Consider the following 13091-nt stretch of genomic DNA (forward strand, 5'->3'; position numbering starts at 1 on the left):
GTCGCTGTCGTCTAGGTACGATGACTGTGGGAGACCTGGTGTTGGTGAACGGCCTGCTCTTCCAGCTCTCCCTGCCTCTCAACTTCCTGGGAACTGTGTACAGAGAGACCAGGCAGGCCCTAATAGACATGAACACTCTTTTCACCCTGCTCAGTGTCGACACCAAGATCAAGGTAACTTGTTGGCCTGACATGAACCTCTCCACAGTAGCAGTAAATTGCAGAATGTTGTTATTTTTGTTTTTTTTTTCTTCTCTAACAAGTGAGAGACCTATAGACAATAGAAAGTGAATACAGGGTTCATTACATTTTCTGAAAAAAAAACAAACACTTTTTCACTGAGACTTTTTCCCCAATGGCAGCAGATAATGTTTAATTGCACAAGTGGTCAAAGATTTGAACACAGGACTGAGTTATTCTTGGCCGCATGACATAGCTAACCTATCCACATGTGCTGTAAAAATGATAGGTTGTAGTCAAAATAGTAATTACACGCTTGATGTGACTCAGGTGTTTCCTTGTCTATTGCCACTTGTAGAGCACGACATTACTCGCTTGTCGGGGTGTTATGACAAATTGCAGCAGAACTGTGATTGGCTATTTTTGAGTGATTTATTCAGATCATTGACTAGTTGTGAGCTGTCTTCAATCATTGATTTAAATGAAATGACAGCAACACAAGCTTGTTTTGTTTTAGTCTTGTTAGTCTTGTTTTGTCTTCCAAGGGAATGTGGTCTGGTAAAAATGATTGTGATGATATGTGAAAGTGTTGTTGTTCTGTTTGTGCAGATCATCTGCTGACACACTGGTAGTGCTTATTCGCCCGTTTCTATTGTCAAGTTCTGGAGGGAAATGAGAAACTGTTCTAAATGTTTTCAGCCGTTTTTGTTGAATTGCCTTTGGTTAATTTTTGTCTATGTTTCATATTTTTGTTAACAAAAGGTGCTTTTTGTAGCCTGGGAACCAGATGAATCTGCAAGCTGTTTTATTTGTCCTGTCAGATGTGTTTTATTCCACTCCACTTCAGACAGATTCCCACCCAACCTGGACCGCTGTGGGCCAACCACAACCATTACACTAACAAGGGACAGGTTAATTTTGACCATTGAAAACTTCCAGAGCCTTTGTGCTTAACTCGTAGTACATAATGACGTCAGTTTTGTCTTGCACCCTACACCACGGACACTTTCGCAAGCATAGACTTAGCTAAGTTAAGAGGAGCATGGTTGAGGCAGGAAAACAACTAAGATGGCTGCAGCTAATTTTAAACTTGCTGTTGAAGTACTATTTATAAGTTCTTATGGCAAAAATGACAATACTCCACATACTGATGCTACACCATCACAGCTCATCTCTGTGGGCTGTGATCTGTTTACATTTGTCCATCGCTCAGTGCTATATCACATGTTGTCGCTCCGATTGGCTGCATGTCTGTCCAATTGCATCCTGATGGATTTTGATCTATGGATGCTGATAACGCCCCTTGGAAAACTAGGTTTGCATTCGTGGATTGGTCTGTCAATGCCAGAATAACCCTTTTGTGCACTGACTAATGTCTTTGCTTTGCAACATCCGCTTAAAGTTTACCATGGCCCACTAGGGCTTTAACGTATGATTGTTTTCATTAATGATCAATTTACTAGTTATTTTCTTGATTAATCAATTGTCTTTTTGTCCATAAAATGAAAGAAAAAGGTCACTTTAGATTGCTTGTGATATATGGCCTACAGTCCAAAACCCTATTATACTGTATTCATAAATAACAAAGAAAAACATAAAATCCAGATTCTTTTTCTTGAATGACAAAAATTGACAAATTTTCTTGCGTTTCAGTTCTAGAGCCCAAAAGCATGTAACATCCTTTTTACGGGGTTGAGACACTACATCATGTTAAAGCACAGCTAATATTCCTGGGGTTCAATGTTGAATTTACTACTTGTGAACTGACCTTAAAAACTCACAGACTTTCACAGAAAGAAAGTCAAAACTGGATCCTGTTCTTAACTTAACAAAAGTCCAAAACAGTTCAGATTTTAGACATGTTGGTTCTCTGTTTCTTCAATGTCATAGCTGTCAATTGTTTTTGTGAGACATTTCACTACATTTATCTTTTTCTTTTTTAACACAACACAACAGCCCATCTTGTGTCACAAGAGCACATTTAAGTGCAAATGTGTGCCTGCTGCTGTCTAACAATATGAACGCCATTCCCATCTCCAGCCTGTAATTATAGTAGCAGAAATGAATCTGTCCAGTTATTTTTCACTCATCAGTAATACTCCTCGCCATTGTGATTCCCTCTGGAACGGCACTGCCCAGCAGGCCATTACTGTCTGAATGCTTTTTTTTTTTTTTTTGGAACACACTGGCCTATTATGTAGATGTAAAATAATTTAAAACACCCCCTTACTTGAAACTGCTCCACAAAATAAAAAAATAAATGATTTTGGCTTTTTTCCATGTTGGGGGTGTGTGAAATTATCATCTGTTTATACTAATGGACTATGAGTTATTTGTTTAATTGGCTGAGGTGGATTGTGGGTGATTATGTTGTTATTAGATAGTATAGAAACGAAGCAGAAAAGGCTTTTACTCACAGGGCAAGGACAGCGCTTTATTCACTGCTGACCTTGGCTGCATCTCAGCTCTATGGCTCAGCTCAGTATGTACCGAAAGTTTTCACGCCTATTGATCCTTCAGTCACCATGAAGGGCAGCGTCTGAAGATTCGGTTGAAACGACCTCTGGAATGCACTGTGAATGTCTCCGCTTTATGCAGCCCATCTTGGCTCTGTGCTCCAGCATTATATGCCTTTACAAGGTGTTGAAGTAACGTTGCATCATGCGTTTTGTCTGTCTCAACCCTCTGATGGTTTCTCTAGGAGAGGGATCTCGCCCCAGCATTAACCATCACACCACAGGAGGCCACCATCCGCTTCGAGGACGTCTACTTTGAATACCTGGAGGGCCAGAAGGTCTTAAACGGAGTGTCCTTCGAGGTGCCTGCTGGGAAGAAGGTGGCTATCGTTGGTGGCAGCGGGTCAGGGTAGGTCACCTCTCACAGCAGTACACTGGTGGGCAAATTCACTTAAGGATTGTGCTGCAGCCAGTATACCTGCAAAAAGAAAACATGTTGTTCTCAAAGCACCCACAAAAGGTAAAATGCATCCCTGACTGTGCTGCTAGGAAAACAATGTCTCAGTGTTCCCGTGCTATTTGCATGTATTTAAATTAGGTAACATGCATACATGTGACGCAAAATTTGCCCCGTTTATGCAAATGAGCTTCATTGCAAAAAAAAAAGTCCAATTCTCAAAAATCAGCCACACACATTTACAGTAAAATTATCAGCGTCCTCAGAGAGATAGTGATAACTGAAGCACATCTTTAAGGGGTGTCACACCCAGATTTTCCAGTCTCCCTGAAGTTTTGAGGAATGCCTCTGCACCTTATTGATCAGGACCTGTAGCTCACGGTCTGCTTTTCTTTCTCTCTGTGATTGTTCTGCCTTCTGTGTTCTTGACGCAAAGGCAACATTTATACTCTGCCACGTGGATAGCTGCAGTCACATAAAAAAAAGGGAAACTTTCATTCAACTGCAGAACTTTATGGTCGTGTTTGCGCTGTAACATCATTAGCACCATATCTTTTGTGGATTGGACCTCAGACTGGACAGATAGCAGTTTCAAGTGATGCACAACTCATTGTGCCTTCGACAGCCACAATCTATTCTTTGTGAATTCGCTCCCGAACTGTCAAAGCTTTAGCCAGGTGTGCATCACCTCATCTGTATGTGCAGACAGACTTATCATGAGAAATCATCAGTAGGCTGTGGGGGTGCAGTTCGCAGACAGAATGATGCTGATGATTGGTTCCACGTCTGGTTGCAGGAAGAGCACCATTGTGCGGCTGTTGTTCCGCTTCTATGAGCCCCAGCAGGGGAACATCTACGTAGCGGGGCAGAATATCCAAGAAGTCAGCCTTGACAGCCTGAGGAAGTCCTTGGGGGTCGTACCTCAGGTCTGAGACACATCAACACAACAAAAAAAAGCAAAAATGTGATTTTATGACCTCCATGTAGGTTGTTTTTCACTATTAGAAGCTTCTTTACCACAAATGAAATGTGTTTATGTTATTTATTTGACTTACTTATTTGAGTATTATTTGCTTATTTGCTATATTTGAGTTATTACTGATAATTATATACAACAAGGGGGCAGCATATAACAAAGAAACATTAATAGTTAACAGCAGCATCAGAAATAAGCTGAATTCAGCTAAGTTTTCACTGCAGTAAGCTCAGAGGCTGATCTGAACAGATGGTACATGAACAGCATTTCTGTCATTTGCGTTCGTTCTCTTTCTCCCTCCTACCCTTGTCTTGGTATCTGCAGTCCTCTGCTGCAATAAAAATATTCTCTGAAGCCTCTTTTTTTCCCTCTAACTGTGTTGTTGTCAGGATGCCGTTCTGTTCCACAACACCATCTTCTACAACTTGCAGTACGGAAACATCAACGCCACACCAGAGGAGGTGCACCGAGTGGCGCGTCTAGCAGGCATCCATGATGCTATCCTCAGGATGCCCCATGGCTATGACACCCAGGTTGGGGAGCGGGGCCTCAAGCTGTCAGGTTAGCTGCACTATTCTGACTACTGTTTGAATGCGGCCTCCTCTGCAGAAGCAAGCAACAGAGCTGTGTGTTTTGTTTATTTCCCTGGATGGTACAAAGTTAAAAGATGCATAACCCAGAAATTATTTCAGTATGTTGTTCTAGTATAAGGCTGCAACCAGAGATTATTTTCATTATTGACTAATCTGTTGATTCTTTTTTGTAATTAATTGTTTAGTCACACATAAACACATAAAACAAACATGTTTCATTTACAATGATGCACAAAGAGAAAAGCAGCAAATCTTAACACCTGAGAATATTCTGCAGTTTGTTTGACTGTTGATTTGTGCATTATTTTTTCATCAAAATAGTTGAAGATGAATCATCTAATAGTTTCAGCTCTAATATAATAGTGATATTGTGATATGAGGTTGAGGCTGATTTGGGAGATTGTGTCAGTATATGGCTCGAATATTTGTGTATTTGTTTTGCTGGTGTCAAAAGATGCTTTACAATACGGCGTTGTCAAAAATATTGTTTTTCGATACATATCAATTTTGAAACGGTGTCATGACTTATTTTCCACAGTATCGATACACCACTTCCAGCAGCGCTCTCTCAGACAGTTAATGTTTACTGCAGTCATTGTGTCATTCTCTTCTACTAACCAACAAAGAAGTCATTTTGGTCAAGTTATAGCCTAGTTATATTTATCTTTTCATAAAAAAGTATGATTGTGTGTGCTCAGCTTCAGTTTTACCCCGTGGTATCAAAAATGGTATTGACTATCAATATTTTTCAAGATAATGTATAGAGGTTAGAAACTGCATTTTTGTGACACTTAAATCTGACCTTATCTGTTATAGCTGCTGTAACTGACCTCCTAACTGCATTTTATTTAACAAGCAAATATTTTATGAAAGCAAAAGTAGTCTTATCCAAAATAGTGTCTCAGTATTGATCTTAGAGAATTAAGTCGCAGTTGTCTTGGTATTTGGTTCTGCTCGTTTTGGTCAGCTTAACATTTGGAAACATGGTCATTTCTTTATTGCTACTACAGGAAATGAAACAAAGCACAGGGGTCTAAATCTTCCACAGACCGTTCTTTTTATCTTTCATCTGATGCAATGAATATACAGTAAATTAGGATGGCAGTTGCCATGTGTGCTTTGAGAAATAAATGTAAGCGAGAGACTGCAAAATGCTATGAGGAATATTTAAATTTGCACAGCTGTAGATATTATTAAAATGTTTGCCTAACCATTGCAGTTGAGAATTACTTTTAAGACTTTGATTACGAGCTGTTGCCTTGTTAAAGAAGGCGACAATTAAACTTAATTTAATTATTAAATTTGACCTCATTTTATGAGATTCATTATGAGTCTTAATCTGTGGCTGCACCATTGTTATTTTGTTGTCTGTGTGGTCTGTGAACTTGCTTAATGGCATGTTGCCTTATTTGATCTGCAGTGATAGTGCGCGACTGAGTAGTATTTGGCTCCTAGCATCACTCTGGAACTCATTTAGCCCACGTTAACACACAGTGTTTAACACACACAGTGTGTGAGCACTTTCACTCAACATTCAAGATGCAATTACTGGCAGCACAGATTTCTTTATGTGGAGTGACTGAGTGAGTGAGAGAACGGACAAAATAAAGACATGACTAACTTCTCATTAATTTCACTGCTGCTGTACGTGACAGCTGCCAGTGAGTTTGTCAGCGGAGGGGGGGTTAAGGGGGGGGCGTCTGGGCTAACTTCCTTCATTGCTGTTCTCTACAGCCAGCAATATTTGTATCTGCTGAACGCTGCTTGCTTTCAAGAGGCCACACACAGCTCATATGTAATAAAGGCCGAGTCAGACACAGTGGGAGAAATCTTTGGGTCCTGCTGATTTTTCTTCACAATTAAATGAAAGTCTGTTTTACCAGCCCTCTGTTTGAGGTAATTATCTGATGAGAAGGGCCAGAGAGAGACCTGCTGTATCCTCACATATTTCATCCCGTTTGGCTTGAGCCTGGTTTGCTTTTATTTTTGGCATTTTGCTGTTTCGTCTTAGGAGGGGAGAAGCAACGTGTCGCCATTGCCCGCGCAATACTAAAGAATCCACCCATCCTCCTGTATGACGAAGCAACATCCTCCCTTGACTCTATCACAGAAGAGGTGGGCCTGACAGTGCATGAACACACACACACACACACACAGGCAGGAACAGGCACGCACACGCACATGTAACATGCCCACAAATGCCCATTGTCTGCTGCACGTACGGGTTGACACCTCACCGTGCCTGCAGAACAAACACCCACTCATTCGCCTGCTAGAGGTACACAATAATTCAACTCAGTCCTGCGTCACATACCTGCTGTGACATACACACACCCCATCCCCACACGCACCACCCCCATGTTCCCCCCTGCCACCTGCCACTGTTTTCTCCTACTTAATCTCCAGCTCAGCTTAAACCCCACAGTCTTTGTAAATGTTACATTTAATGAGAAAGTTCAGCATGCCCTCTCTGAACTTCAGCAAAAAGAGTGGGGCAGTAGATGTGGTTGTTAATTGAGAGTTTCAGTTCTCGTCAAGGAGGTGTGTTTAAATTATCATGTGTAAACACTGAAAAGAAAAGCATATGAAGGTGGATGTTGCTGAGCAACATTCTGTTGACTTAGCTTCTTCAAATCAAAGTTTGGGAGTATGTTTCATATATATCCTGTCATTCATGCACTTTTTTTTCCTTATTTTTGCAAGCCACCATTATTGCCAACCTGGGGAACTATTTTCTTGTGGATCGGGGGATACTCTTCATCCTAACAGAATGATAAAACTATTTGTGTGCTTCCAGAACATCCTGACTTCAATGAAGGACATGGTGAAGGACAGGACATCAGTGTTCATCGCCCACAGGCTTTCCACTATCGTAGACGCAGACGAGATTATAGTGCTCAGCGAGGTAAGAACTCATCCACTTATTTTTTTACTTGATCTCATACCTTCTCTAATTAACATTGCCAGTTGTAATGTCAGGTTCAAAAAAAGCAAATAATATGATGGTTCAGAGTTTACCAGTATAAACATGCGCTGTGTTAATTGCCAGTCCAATTAGACGATTTTGCATTGAAGGGAAGGATGATGACCTGCACTCTGCTTGACCTTTGGCGCACTGTATCTACCGGCAACAAGAATTTAGCAAGCAGCCTCTGTTTTTGCCACTCATTTATTTTGAGTTACCTTTCTACAACGTACGTGATGAAAACATGCTTTGTTTAGCTTTTCTCATTAACTCCAACAACAACAGGACACTGTTGGTAGAAGTGGATGCATTATTTTTTCCATAAGGGCTCATTAAAGCAGTCAGACTCGACTGGCTGTTTTGGTCAGATGGCCTGTCTTGTTTGTCTCGGTGACTAATAATGTATGGGCCGGCTTCCCAGACACTGATGAGGCCTCATCCAGGACTAAACATGTCGTTTAATGGAGATTTACATGGTTTACCTATACAGGTTTTTGGTCAGATGTCTTTAAGTCAGGTTTAAGGTGCCACAGAGACACCAGTATATTTTAAATCTTTCTGGTGCCTCAAGAGAGACATCCCAGCAGAGAGAAAAATGCTGCAGTATGTTAACCAGTTGTGCTTGAGGCACTGCAAAGCACAAAATGACACTGAGTGAAGTCAGTTATTATCTGGAAAGTAAGAGTTAATATGAAATGTAACACAGATGAAGTGACAGTTTCCACCAGTGTCAGATAGGATAAAATGAGAAGAGGTTTCTTTGAACCGCAGCGAGTGAGCATGTGTCGTTCCATGTTTCCAGAGTCAGATGGCGGGGATCAGAGGGTCGTGGCGAGGAGGCATGTTTGTGTGTGATGTCGCCATGCCATTCGCTAGTGTCACCAGCAGAGGACTGCCTGGGGTGCTCATTAAAATAACGAGCCGAAGCAGTCACGTGCTCATCTTGGGTGCACTAAAGATGATGCCAACACCTCTGCATGCTCATGGGAGGTGGGGGAAGGGGGGTGCCTTCATTTGTGTTTGACTGCGTGGGAGGGATGTGTCGTTTGCTGCGTGCGGATGCGTGTGTGTGTGTGCGAGTCCGTGTTTTTGAGTGAGGAATTGCAACAGTTGTTGGGGAGGCGGCAGGAATTCTAGGGGGGAGCTGACTCCCCACAGAGAGTGTGGTCAGTGTTGTGCGGTCATGACGAGATGCTAACTATAGGACTCTTTCACTTCGTGTGCTACCGTCATTTTTGGCATGTTTAGGTTTTTCTAGATAGATCGCCTGCTCTTTTTTCCTCTGGTAGGGTAAAGTGGCAGAGCGAGGAGACCATCAAACCCTCCTTAGCATCCCGGGCAGCCTGTACGCAGACCTGTGGAACACCCAGAACAGCAAATTCCTCAACAGCAACAAGAGCTCGACCAAGCCACCAGCAGAGCGCCTGTCCCAGAAGGAGGAGGAGAGGAAAAAATTGCAGGAGGAGATCCTCAACAGTGTTAAGGGCTGTGGGAACTGCTCCTGTTGAGAGGAGCTGCCACCTCCATGTCTCTACATCCCTCACAGATGGGCTACACTGGAATCCCTGCTCTGTGCAGTATTTGGGAGGGAGAGGAATCGGGGTACATCCCCTCTACCCACTCAAGCCAAGCCCCCACCCATGTGACTGTCCCTCCTCCTCCTCATGTGAATTAAGGCCACCGCTCGCCAAAGTGAAGGAGGAGGAGCAGAACAGGGAGCAAGTGTGTTTCGCACTGGCTGGTGTCCAGAGATAGAGCTTCTATGCCAGTTGTCTCAGCTGAAGCCAAGCATAAGAGACCTTGTATATCACATACGTGTGTGTAAGACATCTGTTAGTCAACATGGCTGCCCCCCCCCCCATTTTTGACATCAGGTTTATTGACATCTTCCATTGCACTGGAAACAGATGAGAGTATACATAATGACTTGCATATGCCTTGATGTTGACAAAAAAAATTGTATTGATTTAATTTTTTAAAATTATTTTCAAAATAACCGATAGTTTGCTTTTTTTATATAAGGATGCACACATTTATTGCAATTTATTCTGTGAGTAGAAAAACTGAATTACAAACATTGTTTTGCAGAATGCGTTGGTTTGAATAACTCAATTTCATTTAGCAGATGCTTAAATTGGATTTAATCATATTGCACATTGCCCATGACGTGGTTAATGCATGTTCTAAAAATATCATATTTGGCAGATAATCAAGTCCTCTAGATGCGATTCGCTGCATAATATGGATATTTGGACTCATGAACATGCAAAATAGCTCCCCAGTGAATTAGCAGTAAGTCTCAGTCACATTCATGTAAATATACCACTCTGAGAATGACGAGAAGTAACTTTAATAAATCATGAATGGTTTTCACCACAGTTGGAGCCACAGTAAGAAACAACTTGAAAGTCTCCTCTGGGAAAATTTCACAGTCATATCATTTAGCCTTGGTTGACGGGCCTTTTCTAATGAAAAGTTATTCATGGAGTTTTAACAGTGCTAAGACAGCTTTTTGGATTTTATAAACACAATACAGAGACTTCTTCCTGAAGGTTACATGTAATGTTAATATTTAAAAGCTGACAATACATGTACGTACTCATTTTCCAAAGGATGTTTTGCCTGTGATATGCACATTTTGTTAGAAACTTTGGTATGTTGTTGTATCTATAAATGACAAGATTAATTTATCTTGTTCTGTACACACAATGTAAAGCCTGTGTCACAGTATTCTGGAGTATATGTTGACTGTGAATACACTGCAGACAGATTAATAAATGTTGGCTTTTGTCTAAACAAGGTTGCCATGCTGTTGTTCTTATTATGGTTAAGTGATGCAGTGAAACAGACCATAAGAGAGTAGAAATACAGCATATATAGATAAGGGAAACTCTCTAATTAGAGTCTGGTTGTATAGGGTGAAATTATTTCCCGAACTGGGGGCTGTGACCCTCTTATTATAGAACTTCAAAAAATCTCAAGATTATTAATAAGCAAAAAGAAATGTCCTTTATTTAGAAAAAAAAAATAGAGTGACATTTTAGGGAATGGGTATATGCTTTTTGGCAGAGAGTTAAATGAAAAGTTGGGCTGCACTAAACTAGGGAAATACACGATATGTGAAAGTGGACAACATGACAGTGGATCGCTCTCTGCTGCAGCTTCCTGAATCCTCCTCTGGGACCAGATACATTAGACAACACTCTCTGTGAGGCCTTTCGGAGAGATAATAATTGAAACCGACAATAACAAAAACATTCACATAATGTGACAGACCAAGCCCTGCTGCGCCGCATAGTGAGGCCTCCGCCACCTCCAGGAGGAAGTCACACATTATAGATGAAAGTAGACTTTGATAGAGCCCTGCTTAAAAGGAAAGCAACTGGATGATTACTAGTTGGATGGGTTTCCTTTCATGCGTCAGATGTCCAGGCAGATGAGTTGATGTTAATGGCGTTCCTCTAATCTAACCTGGGAAGAGATTATGAGACTATTCATTAGTGACTCCCAACAATGTTCAGCTGCCCTTAAGAGGTTATTCCCTAATTATTCAGTGAACATAATTCACTATGATCTGCTCAGGTTCTGAGAGGGAGCCTTGAATATTACACAGTTTTTATTTTTTGCTTTTCTTCTTTACTGATGCAAAGCTGTGTGTGTGTGTGTGTGTGTGTGTGTGTGTTAAGATATGGTCAAGGACATAACACTCTAAAGTATTGAAGTTACTGAACAATCTGAGATGGACGTTCACATAGAGGGTGTTTGCTTTCTGGCAATTCGTGTTTAAAAAAGGAGCCACAAAATCTGTTGTTCAATGACCCTTAATTGTTCTGTATGGCGTGCATGTGATTAGTGCTGTTGTGAGCTGTTTGTCTGCATGTCCTCGGGAGGTAATGAGGAAGCCATCTCCCTGTTTACCATGCAGCATTCTGCAGGCGCAAAGGAAGACAGCCACACAAAGGCCTTTAATAACGTCCTTAATATGGACCGCAGCAGGAGATTCAGCCTCTAATGCAAACCACGACCTTCTACTGAAGGAGAAATTTTCAAAGAATATGCTGCTGATGTGCAGATAGGAAGATATCTCCCTTTCAAATGCGCTATTTCTGCTCATGCATGGCTATATCACATGCTGCATGGAGATTCAGTGAGGCAACTCTTCTTAAAAAAAGAGCTGCATCCCTGGTCCCATGAAAGCTGTTCAGAGTGCACAGGTGATAAGAGAGGTTCAGCTACACACGTCAAATCCCCGCTGACCCTTCCGTGGCCTGTTGCTGAAGTCCGGCGTGCTTTTTTTTTCTCATCATGATAACAGGCAGAGACTCAGGGCCGTCCCTCTGCAGCAGACAGTCAGCTCACTCCCATCCCACTACAATGGAACTAGTATGTGGCCAAGGGCGTCTACGCCCTGATAAATATGCATCGCTGCCTCAGAGAAGATGTAGTTATTTCCACCGTTTTGTGTGGGAGTGTAAATTTATGTGTGTAATCCCTGTGTAACTATATCAATGCTCCTGGTCAAAATGAGAATGAATATTCACACATGTGTGCACTGGCACACACACGGTTGATCCTTTTAAAGTCAATAAACACAGATATAGTGGTATTACCATCTCTGCACATATACAGCATGCCGCTGCTGCTGATGATGATGCAACTCCTAAGCCGAGTCTGGATGAGCCAGGCCACACATTTGTAATATGTATGCTTGCTGCAGATTAAAAAAAAAACAAATTTTGAATCTCTTATGAATTTAAATGTGTTCTACACTCACAGTCAAAGAGGTCTCCTTCCTCTTTAGAGCAATAAAAATGGTGGAATCTTTTCAACTTCTGATCATGCAAGGTCAAATGTTTTCTCTTTCTGAAGGTAACTGTACAATCAGTTTTCAAAAGTTTTTGACTCAAGTGGCTCAGAGATGTTGTGAACTCCGTCCCTTGGCTCATTTATCCTATTTTCTACAAAGCATTTGGTATTTCTATAAGATGCTGCTGGCAGGATTTTAAGAGTTGGACACTGAAACCTGTAGAGCCAAAAGAGAAAATCCAAAATAAAAAACCTCACTGCAACACCTAACATTAAAATACTGGCAGCTGTAGTTGTCAGCATAATGCTGTTACTTTACAGTGTCACTGCGGCATTTACTCTAACAGTATATTACCGTTTAATCTGTTATAGTATTCTGCAGTGAAATGTTATGTGTTGGCTTTCTTTGTTAGGTCTGAAAAATACTGCATAATGCCGTAAAATCATACAACATCATACTGTTTTAATTGTTGCTTTGGCTCCAAAAAGCATTAGGATTTAGAATTTTGCTGTATTTTACAGCAGTTTGTTGCAGTGTGTCACAATTTCCTTGTCCAAGGTGGTATCAGAGCAAGACCTACACTGGTGGTAGATGTCACAGGTGAACAGACACTGAATTAGTGACTGAATCTGTGGACAATTTTTAAATGTAACTCTGC

General features: G+C 41.3%; 1 protein-coding gene across 1 annotated transcript in view; it reads left to right on the forward strand.

Moving 5' to 3' along the window:
- Positions 1 to 10425, forward strand: part of abcb7 (ATP binding cassette subfamily B member 7) — a 31436-nt gene extending 21011 nt beyond the window's left edge. The window contains exons 10-16 of the mRNA XM_042493685.2: positions 16 to 173; positions 2881 to 3044; positions 3889 to 4018; positions 4458 to 4629; positions 6673 to 6776; positions 7459 to 7566; positions 8916 to 10425. Coding sequence (XP_042349619.2) covers positions 16 to 173; positions 2881 to 3044; positions 3889 to 4018; positions 4458 to 4629; positions 6673 to 6776; positions 7459 to 7566; positions 8916 to 9134 — 1055 coding nt within the window. The 3' untranslated portion in view covers positions 9135 to 10425. The remainder of the gene's footprint in view (positions 1 to 15; positions 174 to 2880; positions 3045 to 3888; positions 4019 to 4457; positions 4630 to 6672; positions 6777 to 7458; positions 7567 to 8915) is intronic.
- The last annotated feature ends 2666 nt before the right edge of the window (positions 10426 to 13091 follow it).

Source organism: Plectropomus leopardus, chromosome 8 (genome assembly GCF_026936395.1).
Source record: "Plectropomus leopardus strain MGB_pleo_1.0 chromosome 8, ASM2693639v1, whole genome shotgun sequence".
NCBI classification, from domain to species: Eukaryota; Metazoa; Chordata; class Actinopteri; order Perciformes; family Serranidae; genus Plectropomus; species Plectropomus leopardus.